At 40.7% G+C, this 18,328-nt stretch overlaps 1 protein-coding gene across 7 annotated transcripts in view; it reads left to right on the top strand.

Annotated features, from left to right (window-relative positions):
- plppr2a (phospholipid phosphatase related 2a) overlaps positions 1–18,328 on the top strand; it is a 146,923-nt gene that overhangs the window by 73,768 nt on the left and 54,827 nt on the right. For all 7 annotated transcript variants that reach the window (XM_034190314.1, XM_034190317.1, XM_034190311.1 and 4 more), the window contains exon 2: positions 5,297–5,485. In XM_034190314.1, coding sequence (XP_034046205.1) covers positions 5,297–5,485 — 189 coding nt within the window. The remainder of the gene's footprint in view (positions 1–5,296; positions 5,486–18,328) is intronic.

Here is an 18,328-nt window from a genome sequence, read left to right as displayed (position 1 = left end):
GTCAAAACGACCCCCTGTGAGCAAGCACTTGGCTACAGTGGGAAGGAAAAACTCCCTTTTAACAGGAAGAAACCTCCAGCAGAACCAGGCTCAGGGAGGGGCAGTCTTCTGCTGGGACTGGTTGGGCTGAGGGAGAGAACCAGGAAAAAGACATGCTGTGGAGGGGAGCAGAGATCGATCACTAATGATTAAATGCAGAGTGGTGCATACAGAGCAAAAAGAGAAAGAAACACTCAGTGCATCATGGGAACCCCCCAGCAGTCTAAGTCTATAGCAGCATAACTAAGGGATGGTTCAGGGTCACCTGATCCAGCCCTAACTATAAGCTTTAGCAAAAAGGAAAGTTTTAAGCCTAATCTTAAAAGTAGAGAGGGTGTCTGTCTCCCTGATCCGAATTGGGAGCTGGTTCCACAGGAGAGGAGCCTGAAAGCTGAAGGCTCTGCCTCCCATTCTACTCTTACAAACCCTAGGAACTACAAGTAAGCCAGCAGTCTGAGAGCGAAGCGCTCTATTGGGGTGATATGGTACTACGAGGTCCCTAAGATAAGATGGGACCTGATTATTCAAAACCTTATAAGTAAGAAGAAGAATTTTAAATTCTATTCTAGAATTAACAGGAAGCCAATGAAGAGAGGCCAATATGGGTGAGATATGCTCTCTCCTTCTAGTCCCCGTTAGTACTCTGGCTGCAGCATTTTTAATTAACTGAAGGCTTTTCAGGGAACTTTTAGGACAACCTGATAATAATGAATTACAATAGTCCAGCCTAGAGGAAATAAATGCATGAATTAGTTTTTCAGCATCAGTCTGAGACAAGACCTTTCTAATTTTAGAGATATTGCGTAAATGCAAAAAAGCAGTCCTACATATTTGTTTAATATGCGCTTTGAATGACATATCCTGATCAAAAATGACTCCAAGATTTCTCACAGTATTACTAGAGGTCAGGGTAATGCCATCCAGAGTAAGGATCTGGTTAGACACCATGTTTCTAAGATTTGTGGGGCCAAGTACAATAACTTCAGTTTTATCTGAGTTTAAAAGCAGGAAATTAGATGTCATCCATGTCTTTATGTCTGTAAGACAATCCTGCAGTTTAGCTAATTGGTGTGTGTCCTCTGGCTTCATGGATAGATAAAGCTGGGTATCATCTGCGTAACAATGAAAATTTAAGCAATACCGTCTAATAATACTGCCTAAGGGAAGCATGTATAAAGTGAATAAAATTGGTCCTAGCACAGACCCTTGTGGAACTCCATAATTAACCTTAGTCTGTGAAGAAGATTCCCCATTTACATGAACAAATTGTAATCTATTAGATAAATATGATTCAAACCACCGCAGCGCAGTGCCTTTAATACCTATGGCATGCTCTAATCTCTGTAATAAAATTTTATGGTCAACAGTATCAAAAGCAGCACTGAGGTCTAACAGAACAAGCACAGAGATGAGTCCACTGTCTGAGGCCATAAGAAGATCATTTGTAAGCTTCACTAATGCTGTTTCTGTACTATGATGAATTCTAAAACCTGACTGAAACTCTTCAAATAGACCATTCCTCTGCAGATGATCAGTTAGCTGTTTTACAACTACCCTTTCAAGAATTTTTGAGAGAAAAGGAAGGTTGGAGATTGGCCTATAATTAGCTAAGATAGCTGGGTCAAGTGATGGCTTTTTAAGTAATGGTTTAATTACTGCCACCTTAAAAGCCTGTGGTACATAGCCAACTAACAAAGATAGATTGATCATATTTAAGATCGAAGCATTAAATAATGGTAGGGCTTCCTTGAGCAGCCTGGTAGGAATGGGGTCTAATAGACATGTTGATGGTTTGGATGAAGTAACTAATGAAAATAACTCAGACAGAACAATCTGAGAGAAAGAGTCTAACCAAATACCGGCATCACTGAAAGCAGCCAAAGATAACGATACGTCTTTGGGATGGTTATGAGTAATTTTTTCTCTAATAGTTAAAATTTTGTTAGCAAAGAAAGTCATGAAGTCATTACTAGTTAAAGTTAATGGAATACTCAGCTCAATAGAGCTCTGACTCTTTGTCAGCCTGGCTACAGTGCTGAAAAGAAACCTGGGGTTGTTCTTATTTTCTTCAATTAGTGATGAGTAGTAAGATGTCCTAGCTTTACGGAGGGCTTTTTTATAGAGCAACAGACTCTTTTTCCAGGCTAAATGAAGATCTTCTAAATTAGTGAGATGCCATTTCCTCTCCAACTTACGGGTTATCTGCTTTAAGCTGCGAGTTTATGAGTTATACCACGGAGTCAGGCACTTCTGATTTAAAGCTCTCTTTTTCAGAGGAGCTACAGCATCCAAAGTTGTCTTCAATGAGGATGTAAAACTATATATCAAAGGACTGCAGGAAGAACAGCAAGAGAAATACATTTCTGGCTTGAATATTGGGCTTTTTCCACATTTCCAGACGTTGAGTGTACTGCAGTTTAAACAAGACATTGTTATATCAGAGCAGGGAGTTTAGTGCATAAGGAGCTGGTCTTCCAATATCTACACCTGGGTTTGAATCCTGCTTATGCTACCTGTCCTTGGAGAAGACAATCTGCACTGTCTTCATCCACACAGCTGTAATTGGCCTTGGCTGAGGGAGTAACCTGCATCAGACTGGCGCCCTGTGTAGACTCTCATTGCCTATATAAATATAAATGTGTGTGGTGCTGAGCTGTATGATAGAGTAAAGACCTTCTGTGCAGCAAATCAAATCCCTGAGCCGGGTGCTACACCCAGACAAAGGGAGAAGCAGAAACACACTGATGTTTATGTGGTGGAGTCTAGTTGTGAAGCAGTGAGTGACCTCAGTGATTCAGGGAAGCTGAAAAGAAATCTGTTTCTACCTTGCCTAGATAGGATGGTTGCTGAGATGGATGGGCAAAAACTATCCAGTCTCCAAAAAAGAAAGCCTTGCAATCAAGGATATACAGTGTGTTTTCAACTTGCTGGATAACATCGTGTTCCCAACACTAACACACAGGTCATTCAGATCGCCCTAACAATCCCAGTCAATAGCTGTATTTCTGAAAGGTCATTCAGTTTGTTGAGACGGCTCCACACTTGGCTGAGGTGCACAATGGGACAAGACAGGCTTCACCATCTTGCTGTCTTAACAGTTGAGAAGGAAGAACTTTCAAAGCTGAGTCACAGTCAAGTGATTGACCGCTTTGTGAAAATGAAAAATAGGCGGTACGCTTTAATGCTAAAAAATAAACAAACTCAGTTCAGATTGAGATGAACTATCACTTGAACTATACCCTGAAAACTAGGTAACAGCCTGTCAGGAACTGAGTTTTGTCTGCTTTTATTTCTTGGCTTTGATGTGTTTTTTCAGTTACTTTCTGTTATGTTTATTCTTTTGTTGGAGGTTTTCCTCTTTGGGTCTGTCTGTCACTTTTTCTCTTGCCTGTCTCTGCTGGCTCTTGGTGGTGGGTGTTTCCCTCTCTCTGGCCACACCCTCATTCTGGCGTATTCCACGCACACCTGCTCACAATCTGCACTTCATCACCTGGGTGTATTTAAGATCCTAATTTTGCTTTACTCCCTTGCCAGATTGATGTGCCTAGTGCCTTCTCTCCAGCATCTTGCAGGTATCTTGTTATCTCGTTCTACCTGCTTCATGTGTTTTTTGACCGCCTGCCTGTATCTTCAACCACGCCCTTGCCTGATGTTCCTAGTGTTGTTATTCCTGTTGGACTGCCATGTTGAAAATGTTCATGTTTGTTAAAATAAATATGTTGCTACACTCATTAATATCTCAAGTAGTAGTTTTGGTAAGAATGTGGCAGTGAGGCTGGCTGTGTGTGTGTGTGTGTGTGTGTGTGTGTGTGTGTGAGAGAGAGAGAGAGAGAGATATGCGGTAGGAGGCCTGTGCCCCAGTAGAGCTTTATGCCTAGCAATGCCCCTGTGCAAGACTATACTTGGTTATTGATTTTATGTAGCTGACTAAAGAAAATGGGATCATTTGGTTCGTTTGCAAGCGAATACGTTTTCTGCAAATATGCATTTGTTGTCAGACTGCTATGAGTTTGTGATGTACTTGAAGTTGTACTACTATATATTTGTATGTAATTAGCTGACACCGACAACACAGTAGCTGTAGCATCATGTTTCCAGAGGCTCAAATTCAATGGACCAAGCGGCTAAAATTTGTTGTTGTTTTTTCACAGCAGTGAAAGAACTCTTTGGTTCATTTCTGTGTCACCAGGGAACGTTCATTTATGCTTGGATTATGGTTATGGTGATGGTTAGGGTTAGCTTTTTCCCATGTAGGGCTACCCAACTCATCACATATTGGCATTTTGACAAAACAAGCATTTTGCCTAAAAATGTGACACGTCAGGAGTGAGATTGTCTCGATTATTGTTCTAGGTAATGAAGAGAAGTCATGAATGCTACCAGGGGTGATTGAGAACTTTTGAGCCTGACCCAGAAAAAGTAGGATGTGGTTCTCCACCTTTTGCATTCTGAGAAACATTTCCCAAGAATGTGTAAAGTTTTGACTCACTGGGTGCAATGTTGAGAAATGCTGGATTCTCAGAATACAAGAGATGGAGAATCACCCTTATTTTAAGGGTCGGGCTCAAAACATCTCAGTCTCCCTTATATTCCATTTCTACAAATAAACACCTCTTATCCCGCACACTGTAGCTTTAAATAAGATGGGTTAAGTTAATAGTTTGTCATGTTTTTGTGTCCAAATGCATTCTACTTTAAATTATTGGTAGTACTCCCAACACACACACACACACACACACACACATAATCTGATAATGTGACTACATTTTAAACTTTAACTGTGAAGATATCTCAGAAATAGTATCTTGCTGTACCTTTGTATTTTTATGATTTTAATCCTTCTGAAAATGATACCATCAAGACAAATTAGGAGCATGTTAATGACACAATATGCATGTCTGAAACGTTCTCCCCCTATACACAGTTTCTTCCCATTCTCTATCTCCCCCCTCTTTCACTCTCTCTCTTTGTCATTGTCTTTTCCTCACTTGTTCACTTGCTCTCTTTTGCTCCTTGCTCCAGTTATTCCCTTCCTGATGTAGGGGAACCCTCTTATATTCTGATTTTGTTCAATAGTTCTCTCTCTCTCTCTCTCTCTCTCTCTCTCTCTCCATCCATAATTCCTATGCATCTCTCTGTGGCTAAGAGAAACTGGGACTTATCTCTCCCCTCATCCTCTCCTCCTCCACTTCTGCCTCTGTCCTCTTTTCAGTTCATATTCTCGCTTCCTAACAGAGGGATAATGTTCTATTTCCAGCTGGTGATCATGGCTGGGACGGTTCTTCTGGCATACTACTTTGAGTACACGGATACCTTCCCGGTGCACATCCAGGGCTTCTTCTGCTATGACAAGACCTACTCAAAGCCATACCCTGGTCCGGACGACACCAGCAAGATCCCTCCTGTGCTCATATACTCACTTGTCACAGCCATCCCCACCTTGACGGTAAGACTTACTGGGACACGTGCATCCATGATTGAGTTTATGTGTGTAAGCAAGAGAGAAGTTGTGGAAGGTTTTGTGCTGTTTTCTTTGATTCTGCACTGGTGCATTATCCAGCACATATTGAGACAGTGTGATATCTTTGTGAGTTTTTGCACTGTTTTGGAGAGTCATTCCTTCTGCAGGACAACACGCTGCATGGACTAAAGCCTGTCCATCCTCAACAGGCACGTGTACACGTGTAAACACGTGGAGAAAAACAGAGGAACAGCCGACCATGCACAGTCGAGAACACAAAATGATGAAATAATGCAAAAGTTGGTGTGGAGACAAAGTGACAATGACAGACAGCTGCTGCTGTCGGGAAAAAAAAAACAACATAGGTGAGATAAAGAGAGGAACACAAGTGAATGAGAGGAAGCACAAAGGAAGAGGAGGTGTAGCTTTTATTACAAGAGAGAAAGACACGGTAGCTGTGTAGCCTCAAGTTGGACAAAATGCAGTGAGTGTGGAAATACACAACACCTGGCACTGACTCGGAGCACAGATACGAACCCGAACGGCTTATTCATCCCAACAGACCTGAAAACCAGACCACAGACAAAACTCGCTTACAGCCACAAAACAAAGTAGGCACATAATGTGTCCAGATTACACAGACCCACCAGTACACACAACAATACCTTACAGCTGAGGAACAAACACATGAAAATGTGAGAACAGGGGGAAAAAAATCAAAGGGATCTTACATCATTCCTTGCGGAATTAATCATGGTGTCAACAAACATATCCACATATACGAGGTCTGTCCAAAAAGTATCGTACCTTTTTATTTTTTTTCAAAAACTATATGGATTTGAATCACGTGTGATTACATCAGCCAAGCTTGAACCTTCGTGCGCATGCGTGAGTTTTTCCACGCCTGTCGGTTGCGTCATTCGCTTGTGGGCAGGCTTTGAGTGAGCACTGGTCCACCCCTCCCGTCATCCTGTCCAATTTGTTTTGGACAGACCTCGTATTTGCACAAAATAATTAAATTGTTTGAGCATATTAGTATCTTGCACAAACTTTTACTGTAGTATTTAGTCATTAATAAATTCAGAAATATGTTTCTGTTCATTTGTTATGTCTTCAAGTCTAACATAACTTATGGGAAGATGTTATGTTTGGCCCACATACATTATTGATAGGGGTGGAACGTTACATCACATATCGTGATAATCGTATTGTGGAGCCTTTATCAAATCATATCTCTTTTTTTTTTTTTTTTTTGTAAGTATAATGATACCATGAAAAGACAACTCCTGCATTTTAAAAAATAATGGTGTTTTTCAGAACAATCATAAATGATTCATAAAATGTGCAAATATGAAAGAGATAACATCAAGGACTTCAATTACATCAGAATAATTTGTTTCTTTAAAAGTTAAACATTCACCGCTGATTACTTTCTACATAAGTAGTGTAAACACAATGTTTTTGATTGTGGGAGGAAACCCGCGCAGACACGGGGAGAACATGCAGACTCCACACAGAAAAGGCCGGGAATCGATCCCACAACCTTCTTGCTGTGAGACACCAGTGATAACCACTAATCCACTGTGCCACCCAACATACATAGGAACAACATATTTTGTGCTCACAATATCAGTGAGTTCTTTTCCTACCTTGTGAGAACAATTTATTAGCTGGTACACACAAAATAAGCAAATGTGTTCAGATCTGGGTCAGAGTACTTTACTTACACCAGCCAGTCTGTACAAACCTGTGCTGACAGAAGCACTGGAAGCTGTTAATTTGGTGTATGATTTAACAGCAAACCAGTTGTCTGGCGATAAACCAAGCCATCTTTAGTTTAATGAATTTTTTAAATAAAATTATGTGTTCAGGTCACATCTGGGAACATGTGTTGGTGCCACCACACCTTGAAGTCACCTTGGGTCCTGGATGGCAATCACCAATATGGACAACAGGTGTCCATTACCACCATTGCAAAGTAGCTATCTGTTTAATAAAACCAGGTGAAATTCTTGAGCCTCTCCAGTTGCTGGAGTCCATAACATTGACACATCTGTGTGCTGGATCATACTCAAACACATCACATGGCCAGAACATTATAGCTGATGTACTCTCACAATCAAAATAATACTCCTCATCTGCGTCTCTCTAAGTAGCCATTTACTTGACACAACGTCATTCCAGTAGCACCCAAGGATCCTCCAATAGTCATCACCTTAGGACATTGGTTAGCATCCAAATCTCACAACCATAATGTAAGACAAGAAGCATCAGGAGCTTAAAGAGTGGGACCTTTGTTCTCCTGTAAAGATGTCAGCATTGCCAAACAACTCTGTCCAACAATCTCACAACTCCATAACCTCTTCCCAGGCATCTCTCAATCTCAGAGGCTGAGGATGCAGAGACATAAATGTACCTATAACTTCAACACTTTCACCACATACAGATGGACTTCTGATAGCTGAGTCCAGGAAATCATTGAAATCTTGGATCTCAAGCTTGATTAATTTTATATGGGTGCTAGATTCTTTCATCAGCCAGTAAAATCCAGGGTGGTGTGGTACTTTGGGGCAGAGTGATTGTGATTGTGTCAAAGAGCTTCGATAACTAGAGAGCACTCAGACAGTGCATAAGTCCATTACAGATCTTCGTGATGGCATGAGATGAATTTTTAAAGTGTTCAATCTCACAACATTAGAGTGTAATGTCATTGAAGCCATTGGTTTTATTTGCACCAGACCAAGACCAACAGACTGCGTCAATCCGTCAGCACCTAGAGGGGTCATAGCTTCTAATTAATATCATTAATCACAGTTGTTTGATTCAGCATTAACCGGTCCATGGTGCTAAACTGTAAGTCCCATTTTGTATTAATAACGTGTGTCATTTGACAACTTTTTACATGAAAGCTGATTGAATGAATAAAACAGGTAAAATGGAGCCTTTTTTCTTATTAATGAAGACACACACGTGTGGTTCATACTCAGGGCATCGGGCAAGATGGTCTAATGGTGCTTGTAAGAGGATGAATTAACTGATCAGATCTGATTCCTTCCGACAGTGTGTGCATACGAGGGCTGTCAAAGTATAGGTCCTTTTAATTTTTTTCAAAAACTATATGGATGTCATTCATATGTTTTTACGTCAGACATGCTTGAACCCTCGTGCGCATGCGTGAGTTTTTCCACGCCTGTCGGTGACGTCATTCGCCTGTGAGCACTCCTTGTGGGAGGAGTCGTCCAGCCCCTCGTCGGAATTCCTTTGTCTGAGAAGTTGCTGAGAGACTGGCGCTTTGTTTGATCAAAATTTTTTCTAAACCTGTGAGACACATCGAAGTGGACACGGTTCGAAAAATTAAGCTGGTTTTCTGTGAAAATTTTAACGGCTGATGAGAGATTTTGAGGTGATACTGTCGCTTTAAGGACTTCCCACGGAGCGAGATGTCGCGCAGCGCTCCCAGGCGCCGTCGTCAGCCTGTTTCAAGCTGAAAACCTCCACATTTCAGGCTCTATTGATCCAGGACGTCGTGAGAGAACAGAGAAGTTTCAGAAGAAGTCGGTTTCAGCATTTTATCCGGATATTCCACTGTTAAAGGAGATTTTTTTAATGAAAGACGTGCGGACGGGTCGGCGGCACAGGAAAAACACCTCCGTGTTGATAACCATTTGTAAAATCCAGGCGGCTTTTGATGGCTTTCAGTGGAGTGAGTATATGAGAAATTGTTTAACAGCTGGACATGTTCCAACTTGTCCTTAAGGCTTCCAACAGAGGTGTTTTTCCTGTGGCGGAGCGTCGCGGCTGCAATCCGCCCGCACGTCTTTCATTAAAAAAAATCTCCTTTAACAGTGGAATATCCGGATAAAATGCTGAAACCGACTTCTTCTGAAACTTCTCTGTTCTCTCACGACGTCCTGGATCAATAGAGCCTGAAATGTGGAGGTTTTCAGCTTGAAACAGGCTGACGACGGCGCCTGGGACCGCTGCGCGACGTCTCGCACCGTGGGAAGTCCTTAAAGCGACAGTATCACCTCAAAATCTCTCATCAGCCGTTAAAATTTTCACTGAAAACCAGCTTAATTTTTCGAACCGTGTCCACTTCGATGTCTCACAGGTTTAGAAAAAATTTTGATCAAACAAAGCGCCAGTCTCTCAGCAACTTCTCAGACAAAGGAATTCCGACAAGGGGCTGGACGACTCCTCCCACAAGGAGTGCTCAAAGGCGAATGACGTCACCGACAGGCGTGGAAAAACTCACGCATGCGCACGAGGGTTCAAGCATGTCTGACGTAAAAACATATGAATGAAATCCATATAGTTTTTGAAAAAAATAAAAGGACCTATACTTTATTGACAAGACCTCTTATGTACTATGTAAAACATTTCAAGCTAAAACTATTAAGAAATGTCTTGAAAATGAAAGTCCCAAAATCTGGTCCAGTTAAATGAAGGAAAAGCTGAAGTGGAGAATCTTGCAGTTCCTTGAATGACCACTTGTGGGTGATTATAAAAAGGAATCGCTCCCCGTAAACCCTAATGCTGCGTTTACACATAGGCAGGATGCGTTCACATATTTGCGTCATTCTTGGCACATTCCTGACATTCTTAACATGACTTAATGCATCTGAATAGGTTTCTTAATAATGCATGTTAGTGCGTGATATTCGTGATTTTCACGAATATCACACACCACCCTCATTTCGCTGCATGTCATGGAGGTCGCTACTGAGCCTGTTGATCCGTCTTGATTAGTGGTGATCCTTAATAGAGCATGACAGCATTCTTCTCTGACATGTGCACAATTAAACCCTGCTGCACCGCATTCAGTTTCATCAAGAAGGACACTGACGCCAAGTCGGCTAAAAGTCTCGTTCCAATGCTCATCAGTGCGCTCCTGCAGGTGTTCCACCTGCTGCTGCTGCTGTGCCTGATGTTTGGGAAAACGAATGAGATGAGAGCTGCTTGGAGCCACACATCTGGCTCTCTCCATCTCCTCCTCCTCTCTGTGCCACTCCATGGCACACATCTCAACTAATCATGCAACCACAAAGTTCTTCTGCCGTGTATTAATATGGATTTTGAGGAGCAAACTGGAGCAATCTGAATTGCTCCGCAGCTGACGGTTGGATGAATATGGGTGTGTGTGTGGAGACAATTTGCGTCATTCACAATGTGACAGTGAGCAACAGTGCGGAACATTATTCTTGATAGTGCGTAATGGTTCCTGATAATTCGCCAGTAACATGTGCCATTAATCGGAATGCGTGGTAAAAGGTTGCAACAGTTCCTGAGGACACCTGACGCCTCTGGCCCAAATCATCACATTAGTGATCAGTGGCCAAGAATGTATACTTCATGGCATTCGTGACTTGTCGTTATGTGTAAATGCAGCATAATGTTAAAACATCCTATTTTTAGACTAGAAATAAACAGATTTACAGCCTGGTACAAAATAACAGTTTTGGTCTTGATATGTAGTTTCCCCGTTTATGACAACAGTACTTTGGGAGTGAAACATTTTAAATAACTTATCGTTTAAGATATTTGAAGTCATAAAGTTATGAGTAATCAGGGGTGTGGTCATGTTGATTAGCAGGTAGCATGTGCCACTAAGTTGAGTCTGGAAAGCCCTGCTAGCAGAGGTGCTAGCTGTTGTGAACAAATTGTGTCTGTCTTGTCTGAGCATTTTATTACAAACTGGCAGAGGTACCCTTCTTCACCTGGGTGAAGAGTTAGCAAGTTGTAGGTGTTACACTTATGTGTCTTGAAAGCTTCCAACAGTGGGCAGGGTGCTCAAAGACAGAAGTGCTGACTCATTGTTTGACTCTGTGGTCACCTTTGATGCTACCAGAAGCTATCGTGGTGTTAAAATTCAAAATCAGCTTTTTAGTAGTTGCAAGTGTACTGGAGACAATATTGGAAGTTATCGGTTAGCTGTAGCTTCCAATAAATTTTTGGGTGGTTTATCAGTTTAGCTTTATAAAAGATAACGTTTCAGTTAGCTGATTATCTGTTATCGAAGCTAACTTTTTGGTTAGCTGTGCCCACCACTGCTAGCATAACATTGTGCAATGCTAATGGATAATATTAGCATGACTGAATGGCTCCTTCATGATCATTTTATTACAATCATATGTGATATAAGGTTTGTTGTGCACTTAATTGGCCTAAAGCCTAGGCGTCAAACTGATTCTAGAAAGATCCAAGAGGATGCAGGTTTTCTTTGTAACCACCAACTCAATTAGGTATTTTCATTGACGACTTATCCCATCTACACAAAGTGATTTTTATCAGTTACAAAGTTAAACTTAACTTTTTAAAACTTAAACAACTGACTTGACAATCCAAAACTTGTTGGAAATCTATGAATCAAAGGGAAGAAATAAGTGTGCCATAACTAAATGTGGCTGTAATGTTTTCCAGTGTGTTAGTTTTCCTGTTTGTGATTGTTGGGATCAATTTTGGAAGTTTGGATCAAGTTTTCTCTCATATATTGACAACCCGTGTCATTTTGTCCCACACAAAAAGGTATGTGCTTAAAAGGTTTTTAATTTGGCCTTTTTAAGTCAATAAAATAATTGTACATAATTGACTACTGAAATGAATAATTAAATTATTTTAGACAGAATTTTACAATTTTCCCAAAACACAATTCACATCAGCTGATACACCAAGACTTTTACAAGAAAATTGCCAAAACTGAGTTGTAAAAATAAGACATAAGGTTAATTTAACAATAACACTGTGTGAGATATGTTTTCCAAAGTCAGCTCATAATAGGTTGGAGCACCATGCACAAGCACAGCTAATTTCGTGCAGAGATTAAACACTCAAGTTTTGCTAAGTCTTTCAAATCCCAATTTATGACCATCTCCCTTTGTTCCTGCTCCATATAATTAAAAATTAATGTGCCAACCTTTTTATGCACTTCAATTATTTGGCTCTAAAATCATTGCCTGTTGGAGATTCTGTTGAGGACATTATTCTTAGATGCCAAGTTTTATAAGCTTCAAATGCTGATTTTATCATCCACTTTTAATGTTTTGTGCTGTGGCATTCTTCTAAGGTATTTTACTGTATAATGGTTGCTTATAATGATGATTTCACGTTGTCTTTTTGCGATGCTGCTAGAGTTTGTTGTTTGTTCATGTACTGTTAAGTAACAGTATTGACTAAAATGTTTACTGAATTTTCATGACTATAAATTGCATGGGAGTATAAGCCACATCTGTCCAAAATGCATCATGAAGAGGAAAAAAATTATATAAATAAGTCATGCCGGTTAGCGTGCACGCTAACGTCCGCTAAATGTTTTATAAATCACTCCAGGGGTGTTATTAGGTTCCAAAAACAGTGTTTTCAGTTTTAGAAGTGTTTATTTCTTGCTAGCTTTTACGTAATATATGACAAAGATTTTATTTACACTCAAGCAAAACAGAGTTTGCAGCTAGCTACCAGCCTGTGATGTCCGCAAAATGTCTTATAAATCACTCCAGAGGTGTTATCTTGTTCCAAAAACTGCATTTTCAGTTTAAGTATTTATTTCTCTCTAGATTTTACATAATATATGAGAAAGGTATTACTTCTAGCCAAAAATGAAACAAAGTTAGCAGCTAACGGCACCAAGAAGTGACATCACTACGCTAATGTCCGTGAGATACTCATGGCAACATCCGCAAGATCATACCATAAAAAACAGGAGCAGAATGTGACTTTTTAACCTCTTAAAATACCTCTTCGAATAGGTCCAGGTTAGCTATCTTTGAATTTGTCCAAGGTCTGTACATATGTGTTAGCATCATCTGGCATAACATTAGTGCACCGACATTAGAGTGCAGTGTTCCTGACCCCAACTCTGACCTCACACGAGCCTCTAAAGAAAAAACTTTCACAGTCATATAAAACTGCACAAACATGGATCCGTGTTTGTTGTCTGTCTTCCTCCGTCTGTCTCCCTGTCAAAGTTTTGCTTCTTTTGTTTTTCCTCCTTCACTGTCTATTTCCCTTTTTGCAGTATTGCACACAGCATTTTTGTTTTCAAGCTGGATGCTGGTAGCTCATGTTAATGGGGCAGATGGTGGGGTGGGTTCCACAGTGGGGGGGGGGGAGACACTGTTGCTGTAACACTGTCGGCTATGGGAACATGTTTGTGTGAAAGCTTAATCATGTTTGCACCTTCAAATCTGTTCTTTAGTCTGTAAATGCAAGAGTATTTAGGAAGAAAGAGAGAAAATGACAGATTTTGAGGACTATATGTCGCACTGGAGTATAAGTCGCATCTGTCAAAATATGCATCATCAAGACGAAAAACATAATCACATAAATCTACAGTCACATAGTATAGTGAGTCCCTTCAGCTGCTCCCTTGTTTTCATTCGGGGTCGTCACAGGAGATCCAAGGTGGATCAGCATGCTGATTTTATCAAGACTGTCGGACAAAGAAGGCTGGAGACAAATGCAGGACTCGACATCATAGCTCTGGTTCAATGAGGCGTTTACAGAGAGGCAGTCCAAGAGATGCAAACAAATCAAAAACATCAGGCAATGGCGTGGTCGATATAACAAGCAGGTGGACAAAACACAACGTGGAAGCAGGACTTAGAATGAACAAGGAACAGAGCTAGAAGCGATGGCACAGGGCACAACAATCAGGCGAACAACCAGTGGCGTGTAAATACTCCCAGTGATAAGATAGGAAACACGTGCGGAAAGATCCAGAACAGGGCGTGACCCAACCAGAGTGAAACGTCCCCACCAAGCTCGAAGAAGGGTAGACAAGAGAAATGGGGACCAGAAAACCCAAGCAAGACACACCCAGCCAGAAAAATAACATAATCCAAAAACAAAACCCAACAGCACAATATAAGACAAAACACAATACATGACAGATTTGGCACATATTTTACACCGGATGTCTTTTGTGATGCAACTCCACATTACATGAAGAAATGTAGGAGGGGCGGGGTTTGAACTGGGAACCTTCCGCACTGAAACCAAGCACACTAACCACTTGGCCACCACCCCTGCACACATAGAGAGTATTACAAAAATTGTAGAAAAAATTGTTTGCAACAAAGTGGAAAGACTATTCAGTCACACACTAGGTTAAAGAACACAGACCAGATACCTTTAATGTTGTTTCCACTCTATTGAAAATGTACCAAACCATGATTTTTGTGTAGTGTTGCATCTCTATTTTTTTTTTTTTTTACATACATGTCGCTTCAGAATACAAGTTGCAGGACCTCCAAAATGAGTTAAGCAAACAAACAAAACCCCTCCCTAACTTAAAGTCCAGAAAATAAGGTAATTAAGAATTAAGATTGTGTTTGATAAAAATGTAGCCATTACGCAATGGCATGAAAAGGTATTTGCCCGTCCTGATGACTATTTTTGTGTTTTATTTCATTTCAAATTGGTTGACATTCAAACTAAAATTAAATGAACTGGAATAAACACAAAATAAGTTTCAAAATGATAACTTTTGTTCACTGGAGCAAAAAAAAAAGTTTTCCTTCCAAATTTGGCTTATGCAAAACCAAAAAACAAAAAAAAGTATTTGCCTTTTAAAAATCTACATATCTCTAAACTGCATTAATACCAGAGGTGCAGATAGATGAGACTCAAACACGGGTCTGTTCAGTCAAATCATCACTTAAACAGAACTGTTTCAGCAGCAAAACGCTTGTGGAAAAGCTCTCACCCAGTAGCACACTATGGTAAAGCCAAAACAAAGTATAGACAAGGTGATGGAGGTTCAAGAGGCGGGTTTGTGACCAATGGATCCTCAGTTTGATTCCCCATCAGAGTGGAAAACCATAAAGGCCAGCTGGGCAAGGTTGCTCATCCCCGGGAGGGTGGAGCCCCTTGCATGGCAGCGCTCACACATCAGTGTGTGTATGTGTGTGAGAAGCATCATTGTCAAGTGCTTTGAATGTCTGCATCAGATGCAAAAGGCCATTTATGAGGAATAAGGTGACTGAAACACATCAGTCCAGGAAGGATTACACAGATACAGGATTCCAAAAAACCACAGTGAGAATTTTTGCAGGACCTTAAATGGGACCTTCACATTTGAAAGACTTCCACTGTAGCTAAAATAAACTAGTTCTGCAAAAACGAATGGGACAAAACTCCATTATGGCACTGTGACAGATCAATCACCACCTATCAGCAATGTGTAGTTGCAATTGTTGTTACAGCTATAAGTTGAACAAACAGACACTTGGTTTGTTTTGCTTTAATGAATAAAATCATCATTTGAAAACTCATGACCAGAGGTCATAGGTTTGATCCCCAACTGGACAGATAATTGCAGGTGTAGCGGTTGAAAGAAGAATACCTGTCTCACCCTCATTACCAGCACTGAGCTGCTATTGAGGAAGGTCCTGAATTTTTCATGTTGCTTCTGGTGTGGAATAGGGATCAGAATTAATAGGATTTTATCGATTCTGCTTATTGGTTTAATTCATTATAGATTCCTGGCAAATTTTCTATGTGGAAGGGTGTAGACCTACGCATGTTTTCAGTGTTAATTCAGCCATTTTTATTATTGCTAGACGCAGAGTTTGACATCATGATGTCACATCTTGTGTCACGACATAAGATTTTGCAAAGTGCATCTTTCAAAAACACATGCCGGAGTTGACCAGAGGAATTTGATAGCACACCAATCACGTGAATTATACTTGGAAATGGAACTGGTTCTCAATTTCAGTGCCTTGAATTAAATACTTTGCACAGCAGCTTGTGGCATCCATGTGAATGAAGGAATGTGAGGCTTAATTGTAAAGATGTGCCCATGAGCATCTATTATCAAAGAGAAAAGTGTAGTAGAAATGTGGTTTACTTATGATTTACTCAGGTTGACTTTCTTTACTGCTGAATTTGATTTGAATATCTGAAACATTTTCATTCATTTATTCATTCATTTTTTTTGTCACTTATCTGGTCCCAGGTTGCTGTGGCAGTAGACTAAGCAGCTCATCCCACACTTCCCTATCTTCAGCCTGAGGCCCCTGAAGCCAGCTGGGGAACCTACAGGCAGTGAACAGAGGCAAAAGTCCACACAATTTGACAGTTATGAAACATTTTTAAGTGACATACATATAAAAAACTGGTGCACTCAGTGTGGGGGCAAATACCTTTTTCACTGCACTGTAAGGAGAAAAGAATAAATATGTGTAGAAATCAGGAAAAAGCAGTGCACAGCCAATCAAAAAACAGATGGTCTGCATCAGAGCTCAACTAAAACCCATAAAGAAACAGATTTGCTATTCGTAGAAGTGCATATTGTTTCATTCGCTGACGTCCTTATCTGCCCTCTACATGCTGATACCCGTACAGGAAGGTAATTTACCACAGTCTCAACAGTTCCATTCTGCCTGAAACACAGTCACGGCTCTGATTTAAATGTTCCCAGTGATAATCATCACCCACAAAACTCTGGCTTCCTCCTTCTGTTCCATCTTTCTTCAACTCTGTTGCTTCCTGAAGAGGCTCAGTGTGCCCTTTACCTGGTGTTGCATCAATCTGATTGGTTATGCTGTGAATTCAGGGTGAGGCAGACAGAAAGAAACTGAGGGAGTGTCTATTTGTGCCCTTCTATCAAGCAGAACTGGCGAGAGTCACACACTCCTGGGGAATGAGATTAGACTGAACAGTAACTGTCATTTCTGCTTCTCAGCTTTGATCCATTTTTCATTCAGGCAGAATGGACCTCAGGGGTCTTGCATGCTTGGTGTACGGCCATGCTGCACTCAGCACCTCAGAGAGCACCGAAGGAGAGTCCAATCTGCATGCACACCAGGGGTACCTGTCAAATCAAGCCCCCTTTTTTTTCTTCTCATCTTTGCATTTGGCTGTTGCACCAAATCAGTGTCAGCACATAGTGCTGAAGGGGTGACATTTCAGCAGTTGAATTTAAATGTATTTTACATATCAAGCTTCAGTCTTAGGATGATCTCTTATCGCCAGGTTTGACACCTGATGTGATTGTGATTAACTCCCCCCCACCTCACACACACACAAACACATCTATGTAACTGGGTACTAGGGTTGCTGGGGATGTAACCTCCTCCATCCATGGTGAGTTGTAGACTCTCATTCCTCCCTTGGGCTACAGAATCCAGAAATAAACACCAGCAACAACGAGCCTCTGGGACTATAACCCTTCTTTTTCAGGTGACAAACGAACCGATAGGTACCGTATGAGTGAGGAAAAATAGCCTAGTGTAAGTAATAATGCTAATAACATTTTACCTCAGACAGTTAAGGTACCTAACACTTAGCACAAATTTGATCTGCGCACTGGCTGCTGTGCCAGAGAGTAAACTCATTGTAAACTGTGCGCAGCTGAGTGCAAGTGTGCAAAGAAAATTTTGAAATGATCAAAACCTCTAGCACACATTAATGTAATGAACTACACCCAAGAGCGCAATTTAGAACTAGAAATTGGGGGGAGTGCGAGGCCCGCAGGGCTGAAGTCCATAGGCCTGGGGTCTGGGGGCCGCTTTAGGCCCCCAGAAGCCAACGGTTTCTATATAAGCTCAGATGCATTCTGAGCATCCAGAACAGTAATTTTAATGTTTTGAGAAGACCATAAAGTGGACACCATTTGACTTATGCAATTTGAAACTGTGGATATAAGTACTTTATTCTGAGAATAGCCAGCATTGATTTTATTAACATCCTGGTGTAAATAAGGTATCACCACATGTGTAGAACTCAAAAAGAATGATAGGTTGAGTTTTCATTAAAAAAAAACAACTGCAATGTGGTAATAATTATTAACTATTGCATACTATTTTTTTTTCTCAAAATTTGTTTTTG

Source organism: Thalassophryne amazonica, chromosome 16 (genome assembly GCF_902500255.1).
Source record: "Thalassophryne amazonica chromosome 16, fThaAma1.1, whole genome shotgun sequence".
Lineage (NCBI taxonomy): Eukaryota > Metazoa > Chordata > Actinopteri > Batrachoidiformes > Batrachoididae > Thalassophryne > Thalassophryne amazonica.
This window is presented reverse-complemented; position numbering and strand designations above follow the sequence as displayed.